Consider the following 13,838-nt stretch of genomic DNA (forward strand, 5'->3'; position numbering starts at 1 on the left):
ACTGCCTGAAAACTTCAGGCAAAGTCGTGTCAGTCCTTCAGGGGGAGAACTGTAAGGCTGCAACCAACAGGGATCTTCTGTATCAAAACATCTGACCATCCTTTTCTTTAATATGCAGCTTATTTTTTTAGTGAATAAAATATTAGAAAATAGTGAAAAAAGCCCGTCATTATCCCGCTGAAGCCTGAGTTGACACCTTTTTAAATGTCTTGTTCTGCCTGACGAACTGTCAAAAATACAAAACTGCTGAATTCACTAAAATGGAAAACTAGCAAATATTCACATTTGAGAAGCCGCTACGGGATAATTGCCAGATAATGTGCCGTCGATCGACTAATCAATCAATCATCTTATCATTTCAGCTGCAGAGTGTAGCGGTTAGTGTCTGGGTGCCTGGAGAAAGAATGAAACTGCCGTGTCTGTTGGGGGTCAGCAGGGCCCAACAAGAAGGTTTTTGCCCCCGAGCCCACGGGAGGTTAATCCAGCCATGGCCAGAGAGAGTATTGATGCAGAGGGAGAAAACACAAAAAGCGAGCAACGAAGGAAAACATGGGAGGAAGGAGAGAAATGAGCAAGGGAAGAAAAACGGGCCTGGCACGGGACTGCAGGGTTGGGGATGCGCAGTGGTACAACTAAGAAGACAGCTTTCTGTCACCTCAACGCCCTTTGGCAATTCGCTTTAACCCTTCGCACAATTAGCATTCGAAATGACACCCCGTCCTCTCATAGCGCTGTCAAACCTGAGCGCACACACACACACACACACACACACACACACACACACACACACACACACACACACTGCTGGAATCTGCGTGACTCACCCTCTCCGGCGTTACTCTACTGGTAACGGTCATATAAAAAGGCTTCCTTTTTAAACTTCTAATCTTCCCTCATAATTATCAGACTTTGTTTTTCTCTTCAAGTGACTGTTGCTTGCACATCCTTGGTTACGGGAGAAGCGGGAACAGCTCGTCACCGATTGTTCGCGGTGTCGATTTCGTCAAAACATGCGGGAATATAGGATGGAAAGGGAACGACGCCAAGGACGGACGGGACTCCAGGTTCAACCCATAACCGGCTCACAGACTCCCTGGCGACATTATGGGCCCCGCTTGTGTCGCCCAAAGCAGTTTCCAGAACCCAGGACATGTTTATCCCAGAAAGAAAAAAGGAAAACGAACGTTATTAGAAGTGACAGAATCCATGAATATTGGCCTTGAGGTTTACATTCTGAGCCTCAGTAATATCTGAAATGGACTGATATGTACCGTCAGCGTGGGTCTGGCGACTCGGACACACTGACACTCTTCTCTGCCCAATCTTACACGGTATTTGTTGTGTGTTTCGAGTCTTTGGATTACGTCCAGTACTGTGCACCTGCGAAAAAATGCTAAGAGAACAGCGCCAGCTCTTTGTTCCCCGGGACGCCGTTCTTCATGGTTCTCGGCCGTCCTGTTGCTCCAAGCATCTTGGAGAACTTTAGTCTGCCTCGGTGTCTTCTGTCTCCGCGTGTGACCCCGGGCGGACTCCGTGGCGAAGACGGCTCCCCGCGACTCCGTCCGTACGTTCGGGGCTCGTTGTTCCTGCCGCAGAATCAGTCTGGGACCGATCAGGCGCCTCCGTGGTGGTACTGCGTGATGAATACGAATCTAAACGTCCAGAGCGCCTGAAGCTTCAGCACAGCGCTGTACAGGAACAAAACCTTCGTAACAACCTCAAATTTCATCAAATGCTTCTTCATAAAACTGTCCTAGCACATGTAGATCCCAGCTTATTCTGAAAATACCGATATATGTCATGTCTGGCCCGTGAACCCGGCACAACTTTAAATACGATATAAAAAAACTAGAGCAGGAGGCGACAGAATGGAGTGTGTCTGAGGGTGGCTGGGATGCACAGTTTGGTTGTTTGGCAGAAGAGGACGATGACATCTTCTCGTTCCTTTCGCCTACTTTCGGCGTTTCGGCGCGTGTGAATAACCTTTGCGGAGGAGATGCTGATAATTAGCTCCGCAGGTCCTCAAAGTCACAGGTTTTGATCTCTGGCAGCGCCGGAGCGCGTCTGTCGCCCGGGATAATAATGATGTCAGCCGAACCACCGAAAACGCGAGATTTTAATTGTGTGCACTTCTTATCCACTTCGTGCAATAGATTGCAACATTTCAAACGTCATAGGATTCAAATTAAAATAGGCCAAATACATAGATAAATAAATAAAGAATACATCATGCTGTGATGTTTAGCTTCTCATCTCCTCTGGCTGTGTTCTTCTTTTTTTTTTTTCAACTTGACACTAATAGGTTTCTTTTATGGCCTTTTTATTCTTTTTTTTTTTTTATCACAGTCTGATGCCCTGGTATCTTGCTCGCTGTGTGTCTTTAGCAGGGATGTTGGGGTTGGGGTGGGGGCGGGGGGGCTACGTTTTTACCAAGCACACTGTCTCCATTCATCTGTTGCTAAAAAGCCTTGTTGACTGTTAAGTTTGCCATCGGCACTTTCGCACTCATTAAGGCTTATGCAGAGGAGCTGGGGGGGGCTATATTGGGAGGCGGTATGCTTGGTTTGTCTCTTTTGGGGGGGTGTTTGTGTTCGATCAGGGCCACTCCTGTACTGTATTCTGTTCCGATAGTGTCTAAATCTAACACATACTGCAGGTGCTCTGTCTCCTGTGCATTTTAGGAAAGAAATGCCAAATCCACAACGCTCCACGAGGAGTATAATTGTTCTAAAGAGGATATTCTTTCTAGCCGGTCCCATTGTGCTTTATGTGATTGTTGTAAATAAGCTGTTTATGCAGAGATAATGTAGCCCATTGGGGGCGTAACTGAATATCGAAACAAGATCATTTGCTCTGAGCGGATATGAACAGCATCCAAATTGGTGCCGTGGTACTTTGGGATTTTTTTTTTCCCAGTTTACCACATGGGTCACACCCGTCCGCAGCCAACTCTGAACACACGAAACATCGTCCGCGCATTTGTGAAATCGGTGCAGCTCGCTCTCTCCAGTGGTACAATAAAAGCATCCTGCAGAAATCTGAGCAAGGGAAAGAGATACTCCCGAACTCGTCCGGGTATTTCCCAAAGGGTCGAACTGTTGCTTTAAAAGAAACTTTATTTTTTTTCTGGGCCTCCACTGCAACATCCAGTTCAATGAGCTCTGTTGACCCCCCCCCTTGTTCTGTGTCCCGGACCAGTCACACTTACAAAGCTTTTTAGTTAGAGTCAGTTTAGACCATTCGTGGTTTTTTCTTTCAGAAGTTGGGTTCAAATACAGATCATTTTGTTTATTTTTTTGCTTTGTGAGCAGCTACACTCATACATTCATGTGATTGAAGAGCTTGTATGTTAGGAGAAAACTATGATCCAGAATAATTAATTTATGGAGAATTTATAGAGAATACCACAGAAAATAAAACAGTCTGGACAATTTTCAACATTTCCTGCCGTACGCCGCGGCCATTTCTTGGCGTTAATCTGAAAACTGGCATGAACAGGCGCAGACAGCAGCCCTGCCTGGGTAATTTACTCAGTGAGGAGACACGGCTTGGCAAATGCTATACTTGGCTAAGTTTTTAAAAGTTTGTTTTTCGGTAAATGATTCGTGCTGACAGTTGCAGAACTGTGAAAAAAAAAAAATATATATATATATATATATAATAGGTAGGACTTACAGCAACTTCCAGACACCACAAGTCAAACTGTGTTCAATTTCGCATCAGGCCCAGGAGTTTCATACCTTTTATGACTAAAATTAAATTTTTGGACTTTCGAATTGCTCTGTTCTTCAAAGTATCTTAGACGAGCCTTTAAAAGGATAATAACACTTTGTTGCCCTGGTTTCAACGCTGCTTAGATAACCAAGAGCTGGATGACTGAGAGTCTTCAGACGTAATTACACTTTTTTCGTTCCACCCTTCTATCTGCGAGTCTGCAGCCGATACCGCTGGTCCAAACATGAGACGCAAACTTTCCTAAGAAATGGGAAGCAAATTACCTCGTCAGAGGTCTTCCTTTTTTTTTTTTTTTTTAAAAGCGAAAACTTTTAGTGCCGGGAGATTGTGGGTCACCGGAGGCGGCAACAGTGCCAACAGAGTAATTTTGCTTCTGCGATTATGAAGATAGAATGACAGTGAGCAGAGGGAGCGGCGAGAGATTAGAGATTTGTATTCATGAGCGCTGCATCAGTGGGAAAGTGGATGTCTCAGCAGCCGACAGCACAAAAACAACAGGTGCACTGAATGTTTCTCTGGGGAGGGAGAAGAAAACCCCCCCACCCCACCAACACCTCCGAGCCTCCGCAGCTGCTTTATGTCTGCTGTGACTTCTGTGGACTGTATATAAACCAGTTTTTCATACGTGGACCAGAGTCCAACAGGGAAGAACATGTGACTAAACATGTTAGATTACTTGGGTTTCATTACACGGCCGCGAGAATTCAGAGAAGCCGCCATGTAAAATGAACCAAATCTATAACAAAAGCTTAATGTTGACAGAAATAACCCTGAGAGGACATACCTCCGCCAAAGTTCAGATTTTTTAAAGTTTGGATTCAAAGCCGCATCAGAATACATCTCTTAGATTTACGTTCCAGTGAGAACATTTACTCACCAAGCCACTTTTGGTTTTGACAGAGCCGGGCTGCAAAGGAACATGGGACAACATAGCGTGTTGGAAGCGAGCCGAGGTCGGAGGGACCGTCACCATCCCCTGTCCCCGGGTCCTCAGGACTCTATTCGGCAGAAATGGTACGCCTGTTTATCCTTGCAGTTAATTAATGAGTGCATATGAAGGTTGTTTGGTTTTTTTTTTCCTGTGGCTATTGATTTCTGTATCTGCTCATTTGTGCATTTATTGATTTCCTTGTTTACTTTTTGTCCACTGGTGAAAAGTAATCAAATACATCTACTCAAGTACTTAAGTACAAATTTGATTTACTGGTATTTTACGTGATAAGTATTGAGTATGACATTATGTATTAGGTATTTACACTTGATGCTACATTTATTTGACTTTCCGTACTGTGATTTCACCCACAAAACACAGTGAACTTGTGATACAGTGGGGGGCATCCTTAGGGTCTAGGACGGCGACTCTGTCATCGCAGTATAAGTGATGCTTGAGTCAGTTCGAGGCAAAAACACAAAAAAAGGTCAAAAGAAAAGGCATTCGGCATAATTTGATCCGTTACGTGTATTTTGTTGATAATATTTCTGTCATCCTTTCATCCGAGTAAACTTTTGATGGCAGGCTCTTTTACATGTGATGGAGTATTTGTATACTTTGCTATTGCTACTTTTACTTCAGTAAAACATCTGAATTCTTGCTCCACCACTGTTTTGTATCTAGTCGTCTTTTTTTTTTTTTTTTTTCTAATGCTTTGCGCAGCTGCAACCCGTCGTCAGTCATGTTTACCTCAGCTCCGACTTACCAGTTTAAACATAATCATTTGTTACTTCCAGCGCTGTATGTCTTAACAAGGAGCCTGCATTGGAAAGTGGTATCAGACTCTGTCCAAGCCGCGGGCCAGTGCCAGCAGCGAATGTCTTCAGCGCGTATTAGGACCTCTTAAATTTACCAAAACCTACCTGTACCTGGGGGGTTTTCTTGTGGACTTTGTCCGCATCCTCCGTCTTGCCGTGAAGCAGTTTTGTCTCACACATCAGGCGCATGAATTTTGACTCTTAAGTGACCGATTATGACTCGCCACATCTCCTCCTTGCTCGGGACTAATCCCAACCCAGGCTTTGAATATCTGCGGATGATTTTTTCATCCCCTGAAATTCAAAGCACTATTCGGAGACCTCCTGCGGTGACTTGACATTTGGGTCTAGCATTAAGACTGATTCCGCTTTCTGTCCACGTCTCCGCCTCCCGTCATTCACCGTCCGTCTCCTCCCGTCTTTGTAAATGTGTGCGGTCGGTGGACTCCCTCCTGAATTGGCGAGGCTCTTCCGGCCAGTGACCGGACGGCAGACTCAGCTTCCACTCTGAGCCGTGCTCTGATTTACAGTGATGACTGAACATTATGTAAGCAGCCGGCGGCTTGTTCTGAGCCAAAAGCGCACGCTGAGGCTCCTCCGTCTGGGACGGATCCAGACCCCCCGGAGTTACCGCATTTTACCGAAATAGTAGAGGACTCATTACGTAAGATGAACATTTAGCATCGGCAGGAGGCTGAACACCAGGCACCCTGAAGTTATTGCATGCCTTTATTTTATTTTGCTGTCAATGGAATGAAAGTGCAGAGAAAAGCAGAAATTAATGAGGCTTATTTCCAGAGAGAGAGAGAACCAGCGTTTGGCACAAATGAAACTCACTGTATTATTTATTTTTTCCACATCGGCAAGGACGTTGTTACAGCCAAACATATAAATCAGACATAACTCAGATTCTGACGGTTGGACTATTTTTGTCTCTTAGTTTATCCATCTGAAAGATTGAGCCTTGAGAGGCACCTGCAGGTGATCTAATCTCTCTTGGGTACGATTGGTCCAGACCCGTCGCGAAAGTCATGTGATATGATGCATTTCTCCACGGGGGGGGGACACAAACAGACCTAGTGCAAGTTTCTATGGGCGTATTTCAGCACAGCAGCCTGTGAACTTCTTCTTTTTTGTCTGTGGTGACGTTTCTCTGTGAATGAAACATTCCCACAAACAGAACGGAACAGCCCTTTACGCTAATGATAAGATCTTTAGAACGTGCTCCTCCTCGTGAGGAGGTGGCACAATAACATATGGTGCCTAATTAAAATGTGCTTTCAGTTCAACAGCTTTGTCGTTACTTTTACGTTTGGGCTGATTAACCCACCCTGAGCCCCCATTTTTTCCAAGTTATATAAACTGTCCATGTTCCTTTTTAATCCCATTCTGTTCTTACGTGAGCGTCATTCACTGGACTGAGTCTCGGCCTGAGATTATTTGACTTTTCCCCCCCTTTTGAATTGAGGTCAGTTGCTGTGACAGTGGTTGATAAAATCATAGGAATCATAGTTCTACCTAACAGGAGGTGGCTGGCATGTGGTGTGGGTGCGGTCTGCTGTTCCCCAGACCCAAAAAGGTCGATAAGGTTGAATTGTTCACTTCAGTTCAGTTAAAATTAATTTAAATTACTTTGTTCGTCCCTCGAGGGACAGTTCGGGGCGAGCCAGTTTGTAAACAAAAGTAGACAGAGACAATTCATTTGCGCGCGGACACACAAGAAAAAAATCAATCTAAAAACAGAATGATTAGAAAGTCTTGGAATATACCAGGATTTATAACACTGGCCGGTCCTAGCTGGCCAACGATGGAAGATTTTATGTTAAAAAGTAAAAGTAAAAGTGCATTTATCAGTCTATACACAAGGTAAACTGACCATTTCTTGTACTACAGCTGTTCACAAGTCTAATGGCGTCTGGAATAAAACCACACATCCTTCTATTTGTTATATGTTAGATGTTTTACATCCGACTCAAAGCAGTCGCAGCGTACGTCATGTGTGGGGTCACTGACGGTCTTATATACGTCTTTTTGAGGACTTTGTTTGGTATTAGGCTGTGGGCGGGATCTTTGGGTTTTGCCAATCATTTTTAAACGCCTCGCAATCGGTCGTTGTCCTCTTGACAGAGGGATGTGACCCAGCGAATAACTGGAAAAGTACAAATACTTTTGATTTAGAGGAGGAATAGAACGTTGCCAGTATTCTCCGATCTACTCCAAAGGAGTTTCATGTACATAGGCAGTACAGATGCCGCCGAGCCTTTGTCACAGTCACGTCTGTATTTCCGCTAAATCTCATTCTGTCGTCAGTCACAGTTCCCGGGTATTTGTGGGTCTGGACGACTTTAAAACTTATGACTTGCTCATATTTACTGCACATTTCAAAACCCACCAACCCTGGCTGCAAACGTGGTCGCCCCATGTGATAAATTCGCCCTTTTGAATTCTTTTTTTTTTTAAGGTAAGGAGGGAGGGTCTGCGCTCCACCTGGGCAAATCAAGAGGGAGAGAAGTGGTTGAGGTAGAGAGAGAGTGTCCAGAAAGAGACACATGGCTAAACAGAGACGACAATCACTTGACTGTCACCTTTTTCTGCCCACGTAAGGTTGCAGCCATGCCAGCCGTAAAACCAAAGCTGCGCCGTTGCTAATAATAAAAATAAAAAGTCTTTGACATCAAGTTTCTAGAAAAAGGGGGTGTCAGTTGTTGTGGGGGTTGGCGTCTGGAGATAATTAGCTCTGTGTGTCTTCTTCTCTCACAGGTAACATTAGCAGGAACTGCACGTCAGCGGGATGGTCGGAGGTTTTCCCAAACATCAGCAGTGTGTGTGAGTCGGACACGAGCCAGGACAAGGTACAGTAAACGTCTGCCGTCTCTCGCTCGTCCGGTCTGTCGCTGCCGTAAATGTCAGCGCAGTGTTTCACCTGAGCTGTAATGAATTCTGACTGTGCAGCGGGGGGAAAGGAGCTGTAACATAACTTCGTTAGTGGCCTGTAATTGACGAAGCCCGCAGGGTTGGATGTTAATTAACACCGGTTAGTGATGAAGGGCCTCCATCTTTAAAAGGTCGATATGCCCAACAGTAGTGTGATACATGTTTAAATGTGAGCAATTTGTGAGAGTGTGTGTGTGTGTGTGTGTGTGTGTGTGTGTGTGTGTGTGTGTGTGTGTGTGTGTGTGTGTGTGTGTGTGTGTGTGTGTGCGCTCTCCTGTTTTGCGCCATTTAATGAGGGGGGAAAAAAAAAACAATCTTGGAAACACCATTAGCCTCCCTCTTGTGGGAACAGATTAGGGTTGAAAAGTGTTGTAATTTTGTGTTTCCTAGAATGCTTGTATAATAGCAGGGATGCAGCCAGGCAGGACATTTTCCGGTGAATTTTGAACCTTAAATGAAACATTTAATGAGCTCCATGAAAAAGTCGGCTCACACGCTGTATGTAAAGCCCTTTGCTGGAGGTTCCTTTATTCATCTATGAAGCTGCATGAATGGGAATTAAAACCATTCAAACAGTTTTTAAACCTGCAGTAACTGATTCTCTTTGGCCACTTGTGGGCAGCAGAAACAAGCTGTGAACATAAAATGGTACCAGCACCTTTTTATTTTGTTGAACTTACATTTACTTACATTATCATTTATGTGGAGTGGTATTTGTGTCCACCTGATGAATGCTGAGTCCAGTATTCCCTCTACTTTTAGCTCTGTTTTTGGTCTCCACCAGCTCCTGAGGGAAATGTCTGGCTCTTTAGCTGCTAAATGCTGCACTATGTTCAACGGCTGGTCTCTGCCCGCGTCTGTCTGTCCGCTGTTTGGTGCTCAGCCGGTAGGAAACAGTGTGGGGTTACAGCTGTTTCTCTGAAAACAGCTGCCTGCTGCGGCCAAAAAAAACGACGCTATGGAGAGCAGTGAGAGTGCACCAGAGCAGTAGAGTCATGGTCTGGACAGATGAACGATGAGCTGAGACTCACTATGAGGCTTCGTAAAGACGAGGGGAGCTGCAGATTCAGCCGAAAATTCCCTAGGTTCATAACTACGAGCAACACCTTTCACGTTGTCACGTGGTTTTCACACTGTCATTTTATATTTTAAAATCGCTCATTTTATTCACTTTAAAGACTGATCTGATATCTCCTCCAAACAGTACAATTGGCCTTTTTCACAGTGTTTCGTAGCTGATTTTATTTTATTTTATTTTTTTTTTTTGTGTGCAAAAGAGATGGAAATTAGGATGATACATTTATGACAGTGACATTGGAAGGCAGATCAGAGGACGTGCCTTTCCCTCTTTCTCTCTGCGAATATTTCACCTTGTGCAGCCGCAGCTTTCATATTAATCTATCAGCCTTCGAATCAGACCTGTTGAAAATGTCAAAGCGGAATCACTAGGTCTGACCTGGCGAGATTGCTGTTGAGACATTTATGTTAAACGGCCGTCAGATCAAAGTAAAATGATGCGTGTCTGAAAGGCGCTTAAGTTTCAGCAGCAAATATGTTTTTATAGAAATGAAATGCTGTCTTGATTATACTTTCCTAAGTAACATGGAGGACAACAAGGAGGAAACATTTTTAATGTATGTATCCGCAAAGTCACAGTTTCCCCAGAGCCAAAAACTGAACATCCTATATCTGCAAAATGTTCACTGTGAACATATTTAATCTGTTTTCCTACAAAGCACAAATAACATTTAATGGTTATTTTTAGGCTCTCAACTCAGCCAAGAGTTAGATGAGAAAGTGGATACCACTCTCATACCTGTATGGTAAATAAGACGCTAGGACACAGTTGTCTTAGCTTATCTTGGCCTAGCATAGAGGCTAGAAGCAGGAGGAAACAGCTAGCCTAGCCCTGTCCAAAGCTAAAATCTGCCCACCGGCAAACACTTTCTGTCTCGTCTGTTTAATCTGCACGGGGTTCGAGGTGGAAACCCTCTGTATTTTATTTTCATTGGGTCAATAAATCCTGACACTTCGGTTGAGGTTTCAGACCTGCAGGTAAGCGACGGTTTGGTGATCCGCAGGTTTTTAGATATTTCCATGAAGGTAACATACAAACAACAGCAAGTCAATATCTCAGAGTGAAACAAGTCCAAACTACATGATGAAATGTGGTCATTTAAATGCTGCCATCATGTCCAACAAATGATTTCAAACACTTTTGCTTTCCAAAGGACAACGGTCTTTTGACCTGATGTTCAAAGTGTCTTTTGACCTGATGTTCAAAGTGTCTTTTGACCTGCGCATCACCAAATCACACAGCACAACACCTGAAGGCGTTTTGAGGCCATTATGATCATTGAGCTTGGCAAGGTCTTGTTTTTTGTTTTGTCAGGTGTTTTGGGGGTGTTCTGTGATTTCTCTCCCCCCACCCAAACAGTTCAGGGAAGGAGATGAAGGAGCGTTTGAGGTGGGGCGATTGCGTGGCCTTGTTTGGCCTCGGCGGTGATAATTGCCGCTCCCCTTCTCTTTCGCTGCTGTGGTTCAGTTCGGCTCAGGACTCCTCTTATTCTGAATCAGCGGTTGTGCTTGGTAAACTGTCTCTTCTCCATTTCTGACATCTTCATTCGGTTTTCCTTCCTTCCTCAGATTTCCTTCCTCCTGTTCTCCAGTCTGAGCAGGTCTCGCTCTCAGTACACTTCACCCAAAATGTCCTGAACAGTGTCGTATATCTGTCAGATCCCAGTGGTCCATCTTCAGTGTCGTATTTTTCAGGACAAGGGAAGAAAACGATGCCTTTATTTCTAGCGGACTCCTTGTGTGTTACTGAAATACCTCAATAGCTGTGTGAAAGGATTCAAAGGCCCAAGAATCATTAAAAAAAAAAAAGAGAGAGAACTTGAGCTTTTATTTTATTAAATTCAAACAAAAGGAAAAAGAAATGACAAACCTTCTGGTGCAAAGTCACAGTTCATAGCTTTCCCTAACCAACAACCACACTGGTAGGTCGTCTAGTGGACCGACGCCATAATTTTCTTTTGTAAAGTGAAGTAGTAGACCTGAAATCAAAGGAGCCTCATCCTGTAAAAGGATGTAAATGTGCCTTTTTCATTTTCTGCTGTTCAGGGAAAGTTAAAAAGAGGCGAAATGACGACTTTCATCTGGACTGAGCAGACAGGGCGTTTTTTGAACTGTTGGTAATAACATTTTTAACGTGGGACTGAAAATTTAAGTAGTTTATGGGCTCAAGCACATCACTGGAAAGAAAACGAAATGACAGAAGAATTAACAGAAACTCAAACCAGCAAGTGAGACCAGCAAGTGAAATATAACTTCATTCCATATTAGTTTTCTGGTTCACGTTGTAGCATCTTTGCGTCTGATCGGGGCTGTAGCGTGGGTTTTAGAAATACCAAAATCACGAGTCTGTCTTCTCCCAGTGCAGCCCCCCTCCCTCACCCAAAAAACTCTTTGCATATACAGCCTGAATTCTGCAGTGACACTAATATACATTTGGTGCAAATACTACATTCTTTTTAATGTAATTTGTTTTTTTTTTTTTGTACCTTGGGGATTTGTATGTTTAGTTCGCTTCACAGTGAAAGCGGAGAAAGCCTCAGCTCAATTTCGTTTTCAAAACATGGGCGAATAATTGTAATAAAATACTTGGGAAACATCAAGATCATTATTACTTTAGCGATAATCACGCGGTTTGGCTGTCGCCGCCCCGTCGGAGAAATCGATCGCTGTTACACAACACAGATGCTTGTGTTTATTCCAAGTAATATCAGGCACATCATCGTCTTTTCCGTTTAAAGTAACAAGAGGACAAAGAAAAGGTTCCCGCTTCTAAACTCTCCTAAACTGGCTGCAAAAGCTTCAGATGTTTGTATTGTGAATACTTCTGCAGATTATTATTATTATTTATTTTTTTAAATTATTATTCTTTTCCCTCTTTTCCCCTCTGCCAAGTGTGTGTGTGTGTATATATAATGTCATTTTTAGGAGACATGCACCTTGCACCTTGCAAACAAAAGCCCTTTTTCAGTTTTCAGACATGGCACATGTAACTTTGGTGTCTGCGTCTGTCCGTTGCAGTGATGCCCTTTTATTTGTCTCTTTGGCCCGAATGCACAGCTTTATCCAGGCTCATATGGAAAGAACCACGGCGCTTGCGTGAAACGGTACTTGGCACCAGGTGTCACAAAACTAAACGGGCTCATTTACAGTGTTGCACGGTGTCTGTTTGAGCAAAGGCGATGATAATGAAGTGATGCCTGTATCAGCTTGTGCTGAGGCAGCCTTTACGCTGATTTGACGGTGATAAATGGAGGATAAATGGGAAGGGGCATACTGTATCACACACACAGTCACACACACAGTCACACTTTCCGTTTAAACTGAATGGAAATTTGGTTTTTCAGCTTCTCGTCCAACAAGCGTACTTTGATTTTTCTCAGAAAAAAAAGAGCTCAGGAGAGGAAATCAAACACATAACATCTTTTTCTGAGGAAGCAAGATAACGTGACACACACACAAACACACACACATGGGGGGGGGGCAGGCATTTATTGGCTGAATCCAGTCTCTTTGTTTCTGTTTCTAACAGGAAATTATGTGTTCTTCAGCTCTTCGTGTCAGACACGAAAGTTTTTCTCAACAACAAAACACTTTCTCTCTCTTGATCCTCCAGCACTCGCAGTATATAATGAGCCTGCTCGGATCTGATGCAAAACCTTCATTCAAAGCACAACAGCCTTGTTGCATCACATCTGCTCTGAAACACAAGAGACACACACACAGTATCTTGTGTCCCGATGAAGTCTAAAAGGAAAGTTCTGAAAAGAGAGGGAAAAACCAGCGGCTCCCGATCCTCTTATCCTCAAGTCTGCTTCATTTCACACACGTGCACCAAATCTGAACACATTTTTAAATCACTTTAGTCAAACTTCAAAGTAAATGTGTATTTCATCTGTGGAATGGCATTGCCAAGGAGCTTAGTGGTATTTTCTAAATTAAAATGAAAAAAGATCCGGTGGTTATTTTTTGTTTTTTGCTCAGGGTCTCATCTAAAGATGTGCCTCTTCCCTCACTGAAATTGAATTTGCTGGATAAATTATTGCATTTGGCAAGAAAATGCCTTTTGTTCAAGTGGATCAAGGAGGCTCCTCCTACCGTAACTTTGTGGTACAGAGAGACCTTGAATGTATCGCCGCGTGACAGGATCAGCTCTGCGCCTAAAGGTAACGATCAGTCATTTGGGAACATCTGGAGGCCACACATGGACTGTCTCCCAGCAGACATAGGGTTATTTTATTGTCAGTAATGTCCGTCTGCCATAGCAGACCCATATGTGTGTGTGTGTGTGTGTGTGTGTGTGTGTATACAGTTGTATGAGACATATGCAGGGACATGAGTGCCGG

At 43.8% G+C, this 13,838-nt stretch overlaps 1 protein-coding gene across 6 annotated transcripts in view; it reads left to right on the forward strand.

Moving 5' to 3' along the window:
• vipr2 (vasoactive intestinal peptide receptor 2) overlaps nt 1–13,838 on the forward strand; it is a 67,449-nt gene that overhangs the window by 29,241 nt on the left and 24,370 nt on the right. For all 6 annotated transcript variants that reach the window (XR_005708835.1, XR_005708836.1, XR_005708837.1 and 3 more), the window contains exons 3-4: nt 4,636–4,749; nt 8,245–8,336. Coding sequence is in view for 2 of the 6 variants with exons in the window: in XM_040144584.1 (XP_040000518.1) it covers nt 4,636–4,749; nt 8,245–8,336 (206 nt within the window). In the remaining 4 variants the exon portion in view is untranslated. The remainder of the gene's footprint in view (nt 1–4,635; nt 4,750–8,244; nt 8,337–13,838) is intronic.

This window comes from Xiphias gladius, chromosome 14 (genome assembly GCF_016859285.1).
Source record: "Xiphias gladius isolate SHS-SW01 ecotype Sanya breed wild chromosome 14, ASM1685928v1, whole genome shotgun sequence".
NCBI classification, from domain to species: Eukaryota; Metazoa; Chordata; class Actinopteri; order Istiophoriformes; family Xiphiidae; genus Xiphias; species Xiphias gladius.